The following is a 20,920-nucleotide window of genomic DNA, read 5'->3' on the forward strand; positions in this document are numbered from 1 at the left end:
ATGCAAATTTCAGAGGATGACTGTGTTTTTGGTTCTCCTATTGTTCCAGAAAGTGTGAATGTGATAGATTTATTATTTATTTATTAGATTTATATCCAGCCCTTTCTCACAGTCGTTTAGTTTGAAATGCAAACAATCAAATTTCTTGACCATCCTTGTTTCCAGGTCAATGCTCCCTTAGATGGGGGAAATTAGATGGGGGAGAGAGAAACTCTGTGCTTTACCCAAGAGCTTGGTTGCTGCCACACATTTTGCCTCACCCCCAGCTTTTGCAGTGGCTGCAACCAAGCACTGACTGTGAGAGAGTGGTCTGGCCTTTTTAGTGCACTTATAAAGGCATGTGGGGTTCAATAAGGACTAATTATCTGCCTTGGAACTATTTTTGGTCTGTCATGGCACTTTGTGTAGGTGGATGCGCACACCCTGCTTTTAGCATAATATCTTTTAATGGCATCATTCCTCCAAGGAGAAGTGTTTTTCATCTTGCGTCTCTTAGTGCTCTGCTGCTAATGGTATATTGCAATTATGGTTACAGTAGGGCCCCGCTTTACAGCACTTCGCTTTACAGCGCTTCGCTAATGCGGCGGCTTTCAATTAGGGAAAGTCCCCGCATTAAGGCGCTTGTTCTGCTTTTACGGCATTTTTTTAATGTCGCGCACCATTTTGATGTCATTTTCGCGCAACATGCCCCATTATCATCAATGGGTTCCGCTTTATGGCGATTTCTCCTTTATGGTGGCAGTCCAGAATGGAACTTGCCGTATGAGCGAGGCCCGCCTGTATTGTATTTAAATGATCTACCCTGTGAACCTCTCAAGTATCTTTGTGGAAAACGTAGTATACTCATAAACATTTATCAGCATTTTAGTGCAAATTTCTCCTAATATACACATTTTTGTATGTAGTTTTGTCTAAAATGCATCTACCCTGTGAAACTTTCGAGCACAGTGTCTTTTGGGAAATGCAGTATACAAATAAATTAGCCCAGTGTCAGTGCTATCTTATTCTGTGGAAAAGAGGGATGTTTTTAGGTACAAAACAATCAGCAGCTTTCTTGGGCCAGAAGAATATAAGAGGTCAAAGAGCCATGTCCTCCTTTATTTTTAGAACTTTTTCTCTTTGGGTAATAAAGGAATTTTATCACCTCACTACGAGATGCACCTTTCTTCATCCACTTCGATATGTAAATTGTACAGGGTTTGTACTGGAGTCCTATCGCATTTCTGAGGAATTGCTTTCAAAATTTTGATCAGGGAGTTCAAATTAGAAAGACAATTCTCACATTCCAGAGCAGTCCAACTGGGACTTAATGAAGTCGATCTGGCTTAAGAACTGTGGCTTTTCAGATAATCCTACAATGCTATTTCAGTTAATATATAGTGTTTCCTCTTACCAATGCATTTTTGTACGTTATTTTCACTAATATGTGCATGTGTACGAACATTTCACTCAAGTAAATACATTTGTTAACAGATTACTTGCCTGGAGAACTGCATTGCAAAATTCAAAGAAGTGTGGATTTTGAAGGATGGCTGTGTTTCAGTTCACATTAGTTTCAGAAATTACAAATTGGCAGGTTTGCCTTTAAAAGAAAATGGAATCTCTCTCTCTCTCCCCCTCCCCCCCTCATCGTAGTGTTTGCCTGTTGGCTGACAACAAACGTCTGGAAATTGCTCTATTCTTTTATGATGGCCAGAGTGTAACAACTGTATCAACATTCCACTCTAAATCCCTTCCTCACCCCCAATAATGGGCTTCATCTGGGGATGGGAAAATCAGTAACTGGCTATGGCCTGGCATGAAAAAAACACAGTTTTATTAATGCTTTGAAACAAAGCTACAATCTTTCAAAACACAAGCGCGTGTGGCAAGATCAGCTCTTTAAACAAGCTTTTAATGTTTGTAATTTTCCACAATATTTATTCAGTAGCAGCAGCTGAAATAAAGTTGGCATTCAAAGAGCTCTCATAGAATGAAACTCAGATGCTATACATGCAATCAGCATGCAAGATAAAATTAACTATGCAAAGAAAGAAATGTTTTCTTATATTGATTATAGATTTTTGTAACTCAAATTAAAATAAACAATTGCAGGCTTTTATTGAGATTGGGAGTACATTAGGGCCCCGCTTCCCGGCGCTTCGCTTCCCGGCATTCTGCTAATGCGGCAGCTTTCATTCCCCATTTTAAAGCAGATTTTGCCGCTTTTGCGGCATTTTCGCATCATTTTCGCGCGACGCGCTCCATTATACTCAATAGGGTTCCATTTACGGCAATTTCAGCTTTACGGCAGGGGTCCGGAAAAGAACCTGCCATATAAGCGGGGCCCGCCTGTACAGTAAGTATAGCTACTTCATGGGTTTTTGCAATTTTCCCTAGAATTCAAACTAAGGCTACATAACTAAACACACTAGGAGTAAGCCCCATTGAACACTGTGGGATTTATTTCTGAATAAACATGCATAGGATTCACCTTCCCATGCAGCTCAGAAGTAAGTCCTGCTATGCTCAATAGTGCTTTATCCCAGGTAAGCTTACATCCTTAGTCTTTCTTCTTAGAAAATGCAACCTATTTCATGTATGTACTGAAAGGCCAACATGGAAATTAATAGATATATGTAAACGGGAAAAACTGTAGCAGCTCATGCCTGTTGCCACAAAGCAGCGTCCTGGAGAACCTTTATGTCCCTCAAATAATGGTTCTCATCCGGAAGGAAGGTGAAAAGTTGGATTTTGTTGACAGCCAATTAGAAACTACATATCTTCCTCATTGTGTATCTTTTCCACTAGGAAACCAAAACAATAGCTTGTAGCAACAGATTTCTAGTGATAGCCAGTTCAAAAGCTGAGCTTAGAGCCTTCAGTGCCTTTACAATTGTTATACATCATCCTAGACGGTATATAATCCCAGAATTGTGTGCAATATATTGGAGTCAGAGCTTCATTCAACAACAGACAAAATGAACCATAAACCACAAGCCAACAAACTAGCACTCTTGCATTTTAATCTTATTCATGGTACTCAAACTAAAGTGATTTAAGTTTGTGAAATCTGGCCCCACACAGGTAGAAACAGGATTAGGTGCTCTTGAGCCCATGCCATTTGCCCTTACCCACCAAAGTCTTAATGTCCACCAAATGTAAATATCTCCATGGGCTCGAATATCTTATGGACTGCATGAGAATAAATTTTCTATACGTACCCATGTCACCTCTCAGCAGAGGAGAGGTCATATTTGTATGGGTAGTTTCCCTATAGTTCTAATAAATGGACAGTAATTTCGCCACTGTTGGTTCCAGAATTGAAATTCACTCCTATCTGACCACAGTGTTCAAATTATTGGGGTGACCCTTAACAAAATCTGTAAGCACCACCCCTGGCTGCCTGCCCACCCACTGCACTCATCATCTGAGGCCTTGCTTCATGTTCCATTACCTTCAGAGGAATGATTGGCTGGGATGTAGGACTGGACCTTTTTGGTTGTGGCTCCCTTCCTCCCTAGACAAGCTTGGTTGCCCTTTCTCTTGTGGCAAATAGTAATGTGTGTCATTTAAAATTATTTCACCAGATGTTTGCTGTAGTTTGACTCTCTCTGCTGTCTGAATTCTTTTTAATCACTCTTGTCATGCTGTTTGCTGTTATTCTTATATTTATCTATTTATATTAGTGTATTTTATTTATTCATTCATTTATAGACAATTTATATTAATCACCATTGTCTCTAACAGCGAACAAGGAATATAATATAATGAACATAAAAATTGGTTAAAACTATAAATTAGGATTCAGTTAAAAAACCTGCTGGAATAAAAAAAATTTTTTAAGTATGTTTTGTTCAGCATGATGTAGCCTTCTGTTTTGGGGACTATACGATTGGAGATTCTTACGGTGGATTTTCTCTGCAAGCTGTATTTTTTATTTCCCTCTGAGATTAAACAACTTCAAAGTTTGTGAATTATTGCTACAGGCAAAGAATCTGTACCATTTGCCACCTGAGCCCTCACAATAAAACCAAGTGCCCAAATATGTCTGGAGGGCACATCCTGTAGCTGATAGGCAACTGCAACATGCACACAGCTCTGGGCGGCAAAGTGGCCTGCTGAGTATCGAAGGCAGGCCTGTTAGATTTCCAGATGTTGTTAGACTACAACTCCCATCACCCCAGGCCACCGGCCACGCTGCCTCAGGCGGATGGGAGATAGAGTCTCAACAACCTGTGGAAGGTCACAGGTTTCCCACCAGCTCGTTCCTCAGAGTGATTCTGTTAAGGCCATTGGAATGATTCCTGATAAATGGTAAAAAGAATTTCAGCTATACAACCAATCTAAATTTGAAAAAGAGAAAAATCCTTCTCTGTTCAAAAGAGACCGCAAGAATGGGCATTTTTACAAAGCATAAAGGCGCATCTAATGAATTCTTATATTTGTATCACTTATAGACAACATTTACTTTGCCTTGCAAGTAGTTGAGAGGAAACCCTGTGAAACAGCTGTGCTTCCTTGTCTCCTCCAGAGATGCCAGATTTCTACCCAAGATATTGGATTTGGGAAGGGCTGCAGCGCAGTGACAGAGCATCTGCTTTGCATGCAAAAGGTCCCAGGTTCAATCCCTGGTGTCTCCAGGTAGGGCTGGGTGCCTGAAACATTGAAGAACTCCTGCCAATCAGTGCTGGTACTACTGAGCTAGACGGACCAATGACCTGACTTGGTGTAAGGCAGCTTTCTATGTTCCTACTCTAGAGTTCTATTTTTGCTGCATTCTGGACAGGTTGCCAAGAAGGGCTGCCTGTCGGGACATCTCTCTCTGCCTCCAGGCTCAGCAAGGCTAAACAGCAGCTCCTCCAACGTTTACGTTTCTGACATGCCTGGTTATGCCACGGAGGGTGGGTAGGAGCTTACAACTCGTATTTGCTGCTAACTGCTCAGTAAGCTGCATTAATGCACCAAACCTCGAGCAACGGCAATTCTTTCGCAGCAGAACGTATAAGAAGAGGATGCCACCGGATCGATTGCCTTTGCATCAGCCACGCTCCCGCGGCCTCTCCACCGACCACAGCGGCGCGACGCGAACTCGGCGCACTTCCTGTCCTAACTCGGGCCGGGAGCAGCGAGAGCTCTTTCTGCTTCTTCTTTTTGACAGGAACAGCCTCGCTCAAGAGCCACACCCCGGATCAGAGAGAACCCTCTCGCTTCACGGGAGCCCCCACCCCCGCAATCTTTTCCTCTCCATTGCCTGCGCATCGCAAAAGGAGAAGCGGAGAACTTGGGGAGGGGGGAGTCAGGCAGGCAAGCAAGGCGGCGGGGATCAAATCAAATTTGGGGGCCAGACGCACCATTAGCTGCTAATTCGGAGCGCCCAAACTTAAGCCGGCGGGGGAACTCCAACCCACCGCGCACAGCGCTGCTTCACTGGCAGCGCTTGCTTTAAAAAAATAGTTACTATGATGATCCACGTGTCAGAGTTCCCCCTTTCTCTCTCCCACCCGGTCCGGCATTCGACATCAGCTGCTTCCCCCAAGCCATCCCCTCCCCCGTCCAGCTGGAGAAGGGCTAGATGTGGCGGCGAGGGCGGCGGCAGGAACAGAGGATCAGTATGACTGCCACCAGGAAGAGGAGGAGGAAGGTTAGGACGCGGGCACCTCCCGTACCTGGCTTGGCTGGTTTAGGTGGCGGCTTGGACATCGCTGTGCAGAAGTTGGAAGCAAAGTCCTCCTGGCCGTCAATCTAGTGCTGGGCTGCTTGCTCCCTGTCGATCTACGTAGCCCGCCAAGCGCAGGCTTTCCGGAGAGGCAGCGCGGACGAAGAGCTACGGACTTTGTGAACGTCTCAGCAGAGCGCTTGCTGAGCGCTCAAGTTGCTTTTGCAATGATGAGGAAGTGGGAATCGCAGCAGTAGCAGCAAAACTGGGTGCTTGGCGCTGCTGCCTCTAGCGGCCGAAGAGGAGCACTGCCCGCAGGGAGAAAGAGAGGCATTGAGCAGAAAGGAGGAGCAGGCGCCAACTTGCCCCAGTCAAATCACCTTTCCAGTATGAGGGAGGAGTGAAGGGCAAACGCGAACCAATAACATTGCACGTTCCTTCCTCAAGAGGGGAGGGACGGCTCCCTGGGACAGGTTCTCCTAGCTGCGAGTCTTGGCCAATCGGAATGCAGCTATGGGATCTCTCTGCCTGTTGTATTTGCATAGAGCACCGTCGGTCTGTGTTTATCTGCCACCCCTTTCCTTAACAAAAAAGAAAGAGAAACGCTAGGAGGGTTATAAGGGATGGGGTGGAGTTTGTTGGCTGTATGAATGTGGCTCGTACTTTCCTGTGGTGGTAGTTCGCGCGCCTTGCTTTGACGAGGAAGGTAGGTGGGGATAATATGCTTTATTGACAATTTACTGTGGAACAGTCCCTGCTGTTGCTGCTTTATAGGGCATCGGAAGAGAAGGCTTTTATCCAAGCCTGGGTAATAGTGACAAACGGGTGACTTGTTCTGTTTAGTGTGCGACGATTGTTGAATATGCAAAAAAAAAAGTGTTAACCCTTGTGTACATTCAAAACGTGTTGTGTACGTGGTATTTACAGGGCTGGCACGAGACATTTTGCTGCCTGGGGTAAAATAAAAGATGGTGCCCCCCCCCCAGTTCCACCTACTGAAGCAGACTAGACTGGCCGGTATATCAGTTCAGCACTCCGTTAACCTGTAGACCGATATGTGGTCCTAGGAGAGCCTCTGTGGCAACGGGAATTCGGGGGAAGGGCGCTCAGGAGAAATACCCAGAGGGTGCTATTGCTATCGCTAAGCATCCGCTACCTGAGGCTGTTCTCTTACTCTGCCTACTGGTGGGAATGGCCTTGCATACATACAACCAGATAATGTGCCTCCAACCAGATAATGTGCATCCAATAGTTTGCCTAACTGCAATGATTTCTTCATTCTGTCAGAATTAAGACTGCAACCCCTAAAAATTGCTACGGAATGCAATCCTGTTCACGTTCACTCGGAGGTTCCCTACAGTGTTCAATAGAACTTGCCTGCTAGTGAGCATGTTACAGGAGGATCCTGTTTTTCAGAGTTTGAAATCTAACTACTCTGCCTTCCCTCCTCACTTTTCTCGATGTGTAAATGAATAGATACTGTATTGGCTCAGGGCTTCAAGAGTTTTACTGCCAGTTTTATTCTCAAAGCTTTTGAGAAAAATCTCATGGGAAATGTTTCAAGAAACTTGGCTGCTATCGATACATTTCTTTCCAGTATCTAGGACTAAGCGACATTTAAATCAGTGTGTGCAGTTTTTTAAAATCCAAATGTAAAATTGCATTGCTTGGCATGTATGCTTGTGTAAAAACTGTTCAAGGGTACCAATCACAGCATGCTTACTAGGAAACAGATCCCACTGAATCTGGTGGGACTGGGATTGGCCTGCTAAAATCATTAAATGCTTATGGTGTTTTCCCTTGGAACCCTACTACTGAAAACTGTAATTATGACAGGATCACTTTTTAACAAAGCATTTCCATGTATTGAATAGCATGTTTTGGTCATAAAACAGTTGGGAGCTGTTAGCTGCACCGTCATTCTTACAGAAATTGGTGGTAATGGTTTGAGAATACTTCTAGGATCAGAGCAGAACCAAACTGTGTGCTACAGACAATTGGACAGAGTACAACTATTGGCAATTCTTTTTCCTATATAACATTCTCCTTTGATGCATGTTTATCTTTGTTTTGGACCCATGCCCTGCTGGCCTGGAATCTTGCCTTGCGTCACTTTCCATAAAATAGAGTTCAAAGCCCTTTAACTCTGTGTAGTTGGTAAATGGCTTGGCAGCAACTGTTTCTTAATGAGTGAGAGATTAACAACACATAAACTAGTAGTATTCATCTTTACTAGTATTTTTAATAACAGTGTTGAACCTGTATCCTAACAACACTTTGTCACAAATGAACCTTGAAGTGTTGACTTTAATGAAATTTATCACATGGACACATACTGCTTTTTATTGTTTGTGTCTGTAGTATTTCCAACACTGTTTGGGTATGTGTGCCAAATTTTATGTAAGATATTCCCCTAAGCGAGAGCCAGTGTAGTGTAGTGGTTAGTGGATCCATCTTTGTCGATAGAGGCCCAGGTGACCTCAGTGGCTAGGAGTACCTTTTACCAGCTTCAGCTGGTGAGACAGCTGCGGCTGTTTCTGGACCGGAATAGCCTGACCACTGTTGTCCACGCACTGGTAACCTCCAGGCTGGATTACTGTAATGTGCTCTATGTGGGGCTGCCCTTGAGGTTGGTCCAGAAGCTGCAGCTGGTGCAAAATGCGGCAGCGAGACTGCTCACTGGGGCAGGGTATCGCCAACATGTCACCCCGCTACTGAAAGAATTGCACTGGCTGCCCATTTGCTACCGGGCCAAGTTCAAGGTTCTAGTTTTGGTGTACAAAGCCCTATACAGCTCAGGACCAGGATACCCGAAAGACCGTCTTACCCGTTATATACCCAGTCAATCATTGCGCTCTGCAGGTGAGGGCCTCCTGCAGATACCATCTTATCAGGAGGTTCGTTCTGTACAATATAGGAAACGGACCTGTAGTGTGGCAGCACCTACCCTGTGGAATTCCCTCCCTTTGAATATTAGGCAGGCGCCATCTCTGCCATCTTTTCGGCGCCTTTCGAAGACTTTTCTTTTTCAACAAGCCTTTTAAGTTGAGAGCTATCCCAGCCTGTGTCTGTGTCAGAATTGCTTAATATGTTTTTTAATAATGTTTTAACCCTTTTAAAAAAGTCTTTAAAATAGTTTTTAACGCTGTTTTGTCTTAATGTATTTTAAGATTTATTTTTATGATGATTTAAAGTGTTTTTAGTGCCTTGTTTGCCGCCCTGGGCTCCTGCTGGGAGGAAGGGCGGGATACAAATTAAATAAATAAATAAATAAATAATGGTAAACCACCTCTGAATACTGCTTACCATGAAAACCCTATTCATAGGGTCATAAGTCAGAATCAACTTGAAGGCAGTCTATTCCCCTAAGCATGATGTCATTGTGCTTACTGCACTTCTTCTGTGTTACCATTTGGGCAATCTACAGTGTTAAGCATTGGAAATCATAGGACTGGTGATGGAAACCATACTTTAATACAGACTTCATACTGTTTAAGATCTACCACACTTGTGAAAAATATTTGTTCACAGATTCATGAACAGCCATGAAACTTGCATAGCTCAATCTGTCCAAACGTTACTAGAACTCTGTAAGAGAACAAGACTTGATATTGGGTTCACATGTTGTGAAAGAAAAATATATATCTTTAATCTTCAGCATTAGGGAGCATGATAGTCCCTTTATTGTGAGCCTTGATGCTGCTGTGACCTCCCAAAAATTTTCCCTATGAGTCCGGCCATCACAGTGGGGTTTTAGCTCCACCTATCGTGCGAAGGCAAGAATGTCTTTGAAGTCAAGACTAGGGGTGTCAGGCCCCTCCCACTCTCCAGTTCATTCTTGCCTTTCGTACGAACAAGATTGAGATCTATATAGCGTAGCGATTAGCTAAGTTCTTTTGGTGTTTGTTTGTGTGTTTGTTTGACAGGGCGCGGAGGTATTGTCTCTTGTGTGTCTCCAAGTGTCCTCCTTCCCTCCGTATTGTGTTTAACTGCGTTTAACTGTATCCGAAATTTGGGGAATTCTCTTGGGGAGCCTTTTTCCCTTGCCCGGGCAGTTTGTTTCCCCTTTTGGATTACTCCCCACCCCTAGGAGAGACCGCGGCTGTGGATCCTCCTCGTCCCTTCGCTTTTCCCTTTCTCTTGGGCTCTGCGCTTCCCCTGGGAACTTGCGGCTGCAATTCCCTTCTAGCGGCTTGTCTTGCTGGGCTGCCTTTTCTCCGCGCTCCGTGACGCTCTCGGAAGACCGCGGCTGCGGTTCTTCTGATCTCAGTGGGAGCTTGCAGCTGCGGCTCCCGCCGTTACCCTGTCACCCGTTTTAGCCTGCCCGGGTCCGTTCTCGCCCCACTGAAACCTGTGGCTGCGGCTATTTCATTAGTGCCTTTACCTGAGCTCTCCCTTTTACCTCAGCTCACCCTCACTACGTGGCTTTAATTTCCCACCGCAAAGGGCTTTGCAGACGGCGACGGCGGCTCCCTCTGCGGCGGCTGCCGCATTTCCCCTACTGCCTGTTCCCTCCTGGGGTTTTTTTAGAGCCGCTAGTGCGGTTTTCGGCCCCGCGGTTCCTCCTGCGAGACTGTGCTGGGCAGCCCTTCCCCCAGTTCGCTTCCAGACGGCCGCCATTGCTCCTTCTCTCTCCGCCATTTTTTCCCGCTCTTTTTTCCGGGCACCATTTTTTGAATTCAAATTTCCCGCCTTTTTTGTTACCCTTATTAACCATCGGATACCTCCCCTGCAGGCTATCTATCCGTATGTGTGTTGTATACGTGCTGCAGACAGACTTACACAGGGCTGACTTACACACAATTTTACTGTGGCTGTAATCCTAGTGGCTGGATTATATTATCAAGGCTGGAGCTCCAATCCTAGTGGGCTGGATTGTATTATCAAGGCTGGAGCTTTAATCCTAGTGGCTGGATTGTATTATCAAGGCTGGAGCTTTACTCTTAGTGGCTGACTTGTACTAAATCTGATTTATATTGGTATATCCTGCCCCCTCTGGGGTCGTGAACCAAGCCTGAAACCCAGCCTACAGCACTAATCTGAGTGTGCCAACTCTAAAACAGCCTATATTATATTAACGCTGATACCTCAGTGCATTCTGCCCCCTCTGTGGCAGTGCACTTCGCCATCTGCCAGTGTATTCTACCCCCTCCGTGGTCGTACGCTGTGCCAGTTCGGGTCTTTACATCCTGCCCCCTCCGTGGCAGTGTACTGCACCCAAGTTAATATAAGATGGCAGAACAGCCAGGCATGTCGCCATCAACCCATATGGTGCCAGATCAGCCAGGCATGCCACAATCAGCCAAGCCACAACATCCTAACACGACTAAGACCAGACATGCCAAAGCACTGGCTAAGACAAAACATCTTTCCAGCCATAGTAAACCAAAGCGCCCACGTTATGTCTCTGTGCCAACCACCACCACAGCACAGGCACACATAAGCGATATTCTCCATTCCCCTGCTGCTGCCTCTGACGAGGAAGAGTTTGTTGGCTTTCCCGCTCAGTGTTCGCCTAACGAACCTCCCTCCGTTTTACCGCCCCAAACATCTGTTCCAATAGTTCCTCAGGCACATACATCTGCCACATCCGGTCTGCAGCTCTCTCCTGATTTCCTCTCCCAACTTCAAGCCATGCTGGCATTTTTCACCCAAATGCAGTCACTACCACAAGTTCCTGCCATACCTCCACTCAACATGGACCAACGTGCGTGCCATGAAGCTCATTCTTCCTGTTCACCAGATCCCTTTGATGTAGCCAGAGGCAGATGTATGGACGAAGCGTCGTATGCGGAGGAGTCAACTTTCACTGACCATGTTGAAGGAGACGACTGGAGCGACTATTCAGATCATGAGGAGGATACATCTTATCGCTTGTTTAATACCTCAGACTATCAGCCGCTAGCACGCAGGGTAGTTAATACCCTTGGTCTCCAGACTGCGCCTTCAACTTCGTCCGCCCCAGCTATCAAAGGGGCCAAGGTCCTCAAATCCCCTGCACCTACTGAACACTACATCCCAGTGCCGAACCCAATTGCCAAATTAGCCTCTGAAGAATGGGCTCATCCACTCCAAGCTCGACGCTTCAAGAACCTGGCTGACAGGCTTTACGCCCTAGCTCCAGACTTTGCCACCAAGTTAGACGTCCCTGGCATAGATGAACCAATCGCTCGCCTCGTTTCACGATCTCTATTGCCCAGGGAAGGGGAATCCCACCTAAAGGTCACTACTGAGCGACGAATAGACTTCACCCTCCACAAGAACCACGAGGCCACTGCCCTATCCATGCGTGCCTCCGCTTCAGCCTCCATTTTCTCCAGAGCATCTATGATGTGGCTGGATGACCTTCTAGAGGACGCTAACCCTGATCCTGTCGCCCTCAGAAGAGCGCTATTGAAATTGCGTAAAACAGCAGCTTTTGTGGCCGATGCCACTCTGGATGCTACTCAATTAGGGGCACGAGCCATGACGGCTCAAATAGTCGCTCGACGCACCCTCTGGCTTCGCCACTGGCAAGCTGATTCAGTGGCCAGATTGAACCTGTCCAGGGCTCCTTACTCCAGATCTCTACTCTTCAGCGAGGAAGCTCTAAAGGCAGTGCTGGTTGATCCAAAAGACGCCCACAAACCGGTTCTGGCCACAGTCAAGAACATCGACCACAGGCCTTTCAGGCGATTTCCTTCCTTCCGTTCTAACCAGCCCTTTCGAGGAACGCGGCCAGGAGGACGAGGCCGCGACTTCAGATCCTATGACCCCAACGCATTCAGGGGCTCCTGGAACCGACGCTTCCAGGGCAGAGGTCAGTACCAAGGGCGCAGGGGCAACTCATTGTCCTCATATAAGGGAGGCCCTCACCTACGCAAGTAGTATTAACGCCCTCCCCATAGGTGGCAGATTACTTAATTTTGAAGATTGATGGCTGCGCCTTACTACGGTCTCCTGGATCAGGGACCTTTTCAGTTATGGCTATACCATAGAGTTCTGGGCAACCCCATCAGACAGATTCCACCCGTCTCCTTGCCCAAGGGCACCAGCCAGGCACAACATCATGCAGACAGCTATACACCACCTCTTGGACATAGCGGCGATAGAGCCAGTTCCCACAACTGAGAGGTCGGAAGGGGTGTACTCCCTCCTATTTGCTGTGCCAAAACGAGATTTATCATGGAGGGCGGTATTGGACCTCAAGTTTGTCAACCGTTTTGTAACATATCGCAGGTTCAAAATGGAATCACTCCATTCCATTACGGAGAGTCTGCATGAAGGAGACTTCCTGGCTTCTATCGACCTTAAGGAAGCGTATCTCCATGTGCCCATTTGCATAGCCCACAGAAAGTTTCTTCGGTTTGCTTTTGGCCACCAGCACTTTCAATATAGAGCGATGCCATTCGGCCTCTCCTCTGCTCCAAGAGTGTTTACCAAGGTGCTACTCATCCTAGTGGCTTACCTCCGGACCCAAGGGGTTCATATCTACCCATATTTGGATGATCTGCTAATACGGGCCAAGTCTGAGGAGCTGGCTCATCATCATTTAATGATCACCCTCCATGTTTTGCAGGCCTACGGCTGGCTTGTCAACCTCGACAAAAGCCATCTCCAACCAACCCAACGCCTACTACATCTAGGGGCAATGTTGGACACCCTGCAGGCAATGGTCTTCTTGGCTCCAGATCGCATCACTGCCATCACAAGCATCGCAAGGTCCCTGATGCAACAAACATCCGCAGACGTCATGCTTCTCGCCAGAGCGCTCGGGATGTTTATCTCTACAATCCACATTGTGCCATGGGCTCGAGCCCACACTCGGCCCCTTCAATGGATTCTGTTGCCTTTTCAAAAAGACATTGCCAGCTCCAACCATCGCAAAGTTCGTTTGAGCCCCGCACTGCGCCTCTCCTTCCGCTGGTGGACCAAGGTTCAACACCTCTCCAAGGGCACGTCGTTCAGAGAACCCCGCAGAACCGTTGTAACCACAGATGCCAGCCTCATAGGTTGGGGAGCCCACTGCAACTCCCAGTACGTTCAGGGGGTTTGGTCCAACGCAGAGCAATCTCAAAGCATCAACTGGCTGGAACTAAAGGCTGTCCACTTAGCTCTATGTCATTTTCAGTCTCTGTTCCCTTTGCATCATGTGCTCATTCGAACAGACAACACGTGTGTAAAATCACATTTGAACAGACGGGGGCACCAGGTCTCGTCCTCTGCAGGACTTAGCCTCCCTCATCTTTGTCTGGGCAGAACAACATCTACAATCCCTGAAAGCAGAACATCTCAGAGGGATTTGGAATGTGACAGCAGACTGGCTCAGCAGACAACAGGTCTTTCCGGGAGAATGGAAACTTCATCCAGCCATTTTCCATCGTCTCCAGTGTCGGTTCGGCGCCCTCTCAGTCGACCTGTTTGCTTCCAGTCGCAATTGCCAGCTTCCCAGGTACTTTGCCCGATACCTGGACTCAACAGCAGAAGCAGTGGATGCTCTGACAACACCGTGGCCAGACGGTCTATTGTACGCCTTTCCTCCCATACCATTGTTAGCCAAAACCTTGAGGAAGGCGCGAACCGAAAGGGCACAGCTGGTTCTGATAGCACCATTTTGGCCACGCCGACCGTGGTTCTCAGATCTTCTGGCAATGTCAATAATGGATCCTTGGACACTTCCAGTAAGGCCAGACCTTCTATCCCAGGGTCCAGTACTGCACCAGGACCCTACTTGGCTCAATCTAACAGCGTGGCGTTTGAACGGGGACATTTGAGGTCAGCTGGACTGTCTGACGCTGTGATTGATATTATTTTGGCCTCGAGAAGACCATCTACCACTCGTATTTATCAACATACCTGGGTGGCTTTCTCCAAGTGGTGTCAGTCCCACCACCATGATCCATCCCAGGCAACTGTGCATCAGGTGCTCCAATTTCTCCATAGCGGCTTTATGATGGGACTTCGACCCAACACTACGTCGACATGCGTCCACTCTGTCGTCCATTCTCTCAGTGTCCTCTCCTGGAGATCATATTTCCTCACATCCGTTCATCAAACGTTTTTTGAGGGGAGTCGCCCTACGCTCTCCGGCTGTTGTCCATCGGTTCCCCTCATGGAGTTTGCCGAAAGTTCTGCAGGCTTTGCAACGCCCTCCGTTTGAACCCATCAGGACTGTGCCCCTACGTATGCTGTCCTTCAAGGTCTTGTTTCTGATTGCAATCACATCTGCCAGACGCGTTTCGGAGTTGGGCGCATTGTCTTCTGCTCGACACCTCTGCGTCTTCCATAAGGACTCTGTTGTGCTGAAGACTGATCCTTCCTTCCGTCCCAAGGTCGATTCAGTTTTTCATTGCAACCAGGACATTGTTTTGCCTTCCTTTTGCCCGAATCCTACCCATCCTCTTGAAAAGGCTTGGCATTCGTTAGATGTCCGGAGGGCTCTCAAGACCTACCTGTCTAGGACCCAAGAGATTCGACGAACGGAGTCTCTGTTTGTATCCTTTCATCCAATGTCTATAGGGCATAAAGTTTCCAATCCTACTTTATCCCGTTGGTTAAGGGCATGTATTACTTTAGCATATGAGTCTCTGAAGCTGTCAGTTCCAGCTAGTATAACGGCTCATTCTACCAGGTCAGCTGCCACTTCGGCTGCTTTTGCCTCTAATGCTCCTGTTGCCGATATTTGTAGGGCTGCAGTCTGGTCTACCCCACACTCGTTTATAAGGCATTATAAAATTGATCGTTATGCCTCTGCTGACGCATCTTTCGGCAGACGAGTGTTGCAACAGGTTCTTAATGAGGATTAACACGTGGGTGGTCCCTCCCTGTATGGGCTGCTGTGGTACATCCCGCTGTGATGGCCAGACTCATAGGGAAAATGGACCATTGGTCTCACCTGAAGGGTGATTTTCCTATGAGTCCGGACATCACGACCCTCCCAGTTGGAGGATGACTATATATTTTCTAATGTGTTATATATTACTGTTACGCTATTATATTTAAATTTAAGAGTGAAGTCAAGACTTCTAGTTCTGTTATACCGCTATGTTGGAGTCATGTTACTATGCATGGTACTATTGTGTTATTTTCCTGCTGCCAGGCCGGTTGGCCTTGTTCTTGTATTTTTAGATATTTCTCCTTAGACTCGTTGCGAATGAACTGGAGAGTGGGAGGGGCCTGACGCCCCTAGTCTTGACTTCAAAGATATTCTTGCCTTCGCACGATAGGTGGAGCTAAAACCCCGCTGTGATGTCTGTACTCATAGGAAAATCACCCTTCAGGTGAGACCAATGGTCCATTCATTGCCTAGAAGCAGTGTATAACAGAGCAGTCTTAACAATAGAAAGCTGGTGTAACTTACACTAGTGTGACATACCCAATTCCAAACTCCTTTCAGGAGGAATTTGACAATTACCACTCATTTTGCTGGCTAAGTTTCGTCAGGTTGCTAGGGCCCCATCTGCAGTATCATACCACGTTAAGCAGCCATGACTTTCACTAAAGAATCCTGGGAACTGTAGTTGGTTAAGAGTGCTGAGAATTGTTAGGAGACCCCTATTTCCCTCACAGAGCTACAATTCCCAGAATTCTCTGGGAAGAGGGATTGCCTGTTAAACCACTCTGAGAATAGTAGCTCCGTGCGATATATAGGAGTCTCCTAACAACTCTGAGCACCTTAACAAAGTTTTTTTGGGGAAAGCCATGACTGCTTAAAGTGGCATGATACCACTTTAAATGTACAGTGCAGATAGGGCCTAGGTAACATAACCAAGTTGAAAGGGGTTTGGAATAGGTGTAAGACTCTCCTTTGCCTTCTCTTGAGCAACTCTTACCCACCTTCCTCAGAACTATCTCCAAGCTTATCTGAAATTGTTAGTCCAAGATTCCATGAGCTCAATTCAGGGACAGCATGTTATTCACTCTTGTTACAAGGACTCTCTCTCTTTCAATTAAACTTTTAGGCTGTAAAAGAACTATGAAAATGTTGGTGATTGGACTTGGAGGGTAAGTGTGAATGAGTAGTTAGTTAAAATTTTGTTTTACTTTAGATCAGGGATGGGGAGCCTGGGCTCCTCCTGATACTGCTTTAGTACAACTCCATTCATCCCCAACCAGCATGGCCAATGGTCAGGGTGAATAGGAACTAGCTCCAGGGCCGGTTCTAAAGGGCAGCCAGGTTGGGCACTGGCCCGAGGGCCCTGGAGCTACAGGAGCCCCTGAGGGCCCCTCCGCTCCCCTTCTGTGATCCGTGGGGGCCCCCACACCCCCCACTTACCTGTCAGCCAGCTTTTTAGCATTGCCTTTAATGAAAATGACGGCCGCAGCTTCCCTAAGGTATTAAAGCCACTGCCGCCATCTTAGTTGATGGCAGAGATGCACGCACATAGCACGCACGTGTGCCATCAACAAGGATGGTGGCGGAGACTTCATTCCCCTTAGAGAAACCATGCCGCCATCTTCATTAAGGGCAATGGTAAAGACTAGACAGGTAGGGGGGCCGCAGGGGGCCACGCATGCATGCATACGCATGTGCGCACGCACACACACACACACACCGGGGGGCCAGGGCAAGCTGATGCCCAAGGGCCCCCGCATGCCTGGAGCTGGTCCTGCTAGCCTCAAACAACATCTGGAGGGGCACAGGTTTCCCATCCCTGCTTTAGATGTTTAGATCTGTCAAATAGCTAAGAGTAGAATAATTTTCATTTAGCATGCTATGACTGCTTCCTGACATCTTTCAAGACAGTGGGGAAAACACAATTTTGTTATCATTCTGCTAGTGCTAACTATGGAGTGGGGATTGGTATCTGACACATCTCATTCCTGTTTCTTATATGGGGTAATATAGCTAACATGAGTCCATGACACTCATGCAGTTGAAATTGCTCAAATGTTTGCAAGAGGTATAGTAACTCTTTTTTCCCCTAGTGTCGAAAGACTTTTGAGTTGTGGGAAAATGCAACTCCCTACAATAGGAGCTCTTGAGGGAAGATATTCCCTGTAACAACAGGGTAGCTATTTTGCATTTGTTACACAAAAGATGGTAAAAGGTGTCTGAGAAGATCCTTGGACTCCTCTGTCTTTGGCCATTATAGCATACTCTATCTGAACACACTAAAAATATCTAGGCAAGCTGTATCTGCCATGTTACAATGTAGATGCTATGGTAAACAAAGCTGCTAACACTGGATTATCAGAATGATGTGGCTGTTACTATTTATTATATTGTCTGCTACTGTTCTGCCATTCTTTTCTTCAAATCTCTGATTCAGTGTAACAAATGGAGGGAAAACAACTCTGGCAAGAAGGCTTAAGAAACAGCTTCCAAACTGTATTATACTGTCTCAAGATGACTATTTTAAGGTAAATAATTAAAAGGACTTGGTTATATTCCTACAGGTTAGAAGTAGAATACAATATATCTCCAAAGGATCAATAACCTTGTTCGCTATGTTTAGAAGTTATGAGATGACACTTGTGTATTCTGGACAGCTTCCTCCAGGGCCGGCAGCAGAAGGTGGTCAGTTTGGGCCCTGGCTAAGGGCCCCTGAAGGGCCCCTCCTTAGGATGTGTGGGTAGAATTCCCTTCTGTGATCCGCGGCAGCGTCGACTCCCAACCCTGCTGTGGATCGTGAAAGGAAGCTCCCAGGCACCCTCCTACTACCGCAGAGGCCCGTGATGCCTGCCTGCATGCCCCACCTACCTCTCTCTTGATGTAAATGCTGGTTGCGCTGCGGATGCATGCCTGCCATCAACCAAGATGGCAGCCGAGGTTTCCCTAAGGGGCTGATGTCCCTGCCGCCATCTTGATTGATGGCAGGGATGTGCGCGCGTAACACGCATGCATACCATCAACCAAGATGGTGGCGGAGACATCTTCCCCTTAGGGAAGCCTCAGCTGCCATCTTGGTTGATGGCAGGCATGCATGCACAGCGCAGGCAGCATTCACCAAGGGAAAGGTAGGTTGGTGGGGCATACATACATGCATGCATGCGGGTTCTGGGGCAGGTTTGTGCCCAAGGGCCCCAACATGCCTGGTGCCGGCCCTGGTTTCTTGTATTCTTCCTTGCCTTCCTGTATATGTCTGTTTATTGCTTCAATTTTTTTATCTTTATCATCCTGGTCCTTGCTGACTTCAGATGAATATGGAGATTGCTCAACTTTTAAATAATAGGAATGTGCACAAACTCACATTTTCAAGATGTGCAGGTTTTCTAGTTGCTTGGTAAAGAACAGCGGTCAACCTTTTTGGAACAGAGCACAAATGTCAAAATTTGAGAGACTAGTGGGGGCACCAATCACAAATTGGCTACCATGGGGGGGGCATGGCATAATGCAAAATTAGATAATAGTCATGGGAAAGCTTTTCCTGTAATTGTATCTCCATACTAGAAAGGGCTTGACCTGTTGAATTTCTGTCTGCCATATAGCTGTTAATGGCACAAAAACCCTGTTTTTCCCCAGTGCCAACCCTAAACCATCCTGTACCCACTTACCTGGAAGTAAGCCCCATTAAACACAAAGATATTTCTGAGTAGACATGTATATCATTGTACTATAAGTTAACTGAATGTGTCCCTGGTCTTTAACTCTTGCAAAGTAGAAAACTTGCCTAAGCCTCTTGGCAAAGTTTTCACATTTGCCTTTTGGGAAGAGGAGGATTATTTAACATCTACCCACACTTTTTGTGTAATAGTATTTGTAGGAAATATTTCTTGGCACTGCCTAATATCAGGTGAACCCAATAGAGGAAAGATGCATCCTGGTTGCTAGGGAAAAAAGAAGGGCAAACTATGGAAATTCCAAGGAGCAGGAAAAAAGACAGAATCAGAAAAAGTGCACTAAAAGGGAGGGCAAAACAACAGTTCTTCAGGACCCCAGGGATTCCTATTGCCTGATGCCCAAATTATGCACTTATCAATCACAGTTCTGACTTCACTCATTGGCTAATAACACTGACAGGCAGGAGCAGCCAGGCTGGCTCATTTTACAAACATTGCTTAGAAGAGTACCTGCACATTTTGCTCCATAACTTTCTTTCTAGGAGGGCTAGAGAACTACTTCTTTTTAAGCTCAGATTCTGGGCTACCTGCTTGGGGTGCCATTGAAGACGTTTGTGGGTGCCATGGTGCCTGTGGGTGATGTGTTGGCGACTCCTGGTATAGAACTGTCAGGTTGCTTACTGTTTGTTGTGACTTTAAATGTCCAACTGTGTTCACTTAGAATGCTGAACAGTTCAGGGTGCTACTGCCTATCACATTATTTGCCTTTGTATACAGTGTCCCATTTTCAGTTGTGTTGCTATTATCTACCTCCAAAATTGCTGGCTCCAGTCCACCTATGCGTTTTAAGTGATCTGTATTTCTTTTTCACCTTCAAGTTGCCACCATAATGCTTATTATTTTATTTTTTTTCTAGCCGGAATCTGACGTGGCTGTAGACGAACATGGATTTTTACAGTATGATGGTTAGTAAACAAGTGACATTAAAAAATTGAGTTTTGAAAGCCTCAAATTAAGCAAAAGTGTAATATTCAAAGAACCACCCTCTTTTCAGCAGGCATAAAGATCAATTTGCCTCTACGGTTATCTTTAAGTATGTGTTCCATTGTACAATGGCAAAATTAGCACCTCTGATGCTTTCAAGAAATACATATATGAAAGGAGAATTGGATCAGCTGGAAAGAGTTCCAGTGGCTGAACAAGTATGTCTGCAGTGACGTGTTCAATCAAGCCATTCTAAAAACTATTATATTATTTGTAAAACTTTTTGTGCATTAAGTAATCTGCTATTCAGAAGCCAAATGTACCATTTTTGCAGCCTAGATTTGGGTTCCAGTGGGCTTTTCAAGCTTGTAGTACCAGACACTTGACAGTAAATGGGCAGCATACAGTAAGTTGTAGAGAGCAGTCAATGCTGACAGTTTGAATGCCAAGGAACAATAGGTGTTAATGGAAAAACTGCTTAGCAGTGTCTTACCAGAATCCCAGGATTCTGCAGGACTGTGACATGTGAAAGGAATCTTCACTTTCACAATCTCTCAGTTTGAACTAGCAGGAAAGCTTAGCTTAACCAGAGATAGCAGAAAGGAGCTAGGCAAAAGAGATACATAAGATAAATTTTGATGCATTGGTTTTAGATGCAAATTTTTGGTGACTTCTCTCAGTGCTCCCTGATTCAACTTCAAAGGCTCAATTGCATAACCAGGTTCTGAGTGCCACTTATACTTTAAAGAATATAAGTTTTGGGCTTCCTCTAAGTAGCAATATAGAGGTATTGCAGTCATAAATGCATAATAGTGG

General features: G+C 46.1%; 2 protein-coding genes across 7 annotated transcripts in view; one reads left to right on the forward strand and one right to left on the reverse strand.

The window, feature by feature from the left end:
- The window catches only part of OSTF1 (osteoclast stimulating factor 1), a 40,492-nt gene extending 34,554 nt beyond the window's left edge, over nucleotides 1-5,938 (reverse strand). Inside the window, exon 1 of one of the 3 annotated variants that reach the window (XM_061627854.1) lies at nucleotides 5,649-5,938. In XM_061627854.1, coding sequence (XP_061483838.1) covers nucleotides 5,649-5,682 — 34 coding nt within the window. In that variant the 5' untranslated portion in view covers nucleotides 5,683-5,938. The remainder of the gene's footprint in view (nucleotides 1-5,648) is intronic. The other 2 variants (XM_061627847.1, XM_061627836.1) reach the window with 2 other exon arrangements.
- The window catches only part of NMRK1 (nicotinamide riboside kinase 1), a 48,461-nt gene continuing 32,854 nt past the window's right edge, over nucleotides 5,314-20,920 (forward strand). Inside the window, exons 1-4 of one of the 4 annotated variants that reach the window (XM_061627793.1) lie at nucleotides 5,314-6,344; nucleotides 16,579-16,621; nucleotides 17,890-17,980; nucleotides 20,037-20,085. In XM_061627793.1, the coding sequence (XP_061483777.1) occupies nucleotides 16,593-16,621; nucleotides 17,890-17,980; nucleotides 20,037-20,085 (169 nt within the window). In that variant the 5' untranslated portion in view covers nucleotides 5,314-6,344; nucleotides 16,579-16,592. The remainder of the gene's footprint in view (nucleotides 6,345-16,578; nucleotides 16,622-17,889; nucleotides 17,981-20,036; nucleotides 20,086-20,920) is intronic. The other 3 variants (XM_061627801.1, XM_061627812.1, XM_061627821.1) reach the window with 3 other exon arrangements.

The sequence above is a fragment of the Rhineura floridana genome, chromosome 1 (assembly GCF_030035675.1).
Source record: "Rhineura floridana isolate rRhiFlo1 chromosome 1, rRhiFlo1.hap2, whole genome shotgun sequence".
Lineage (NCBI taxonomy): Eukaryota > Metazoa > Chordata > Lepidosauria > Squamata > Rhineuridae > Rhineura > Rhineura floridana.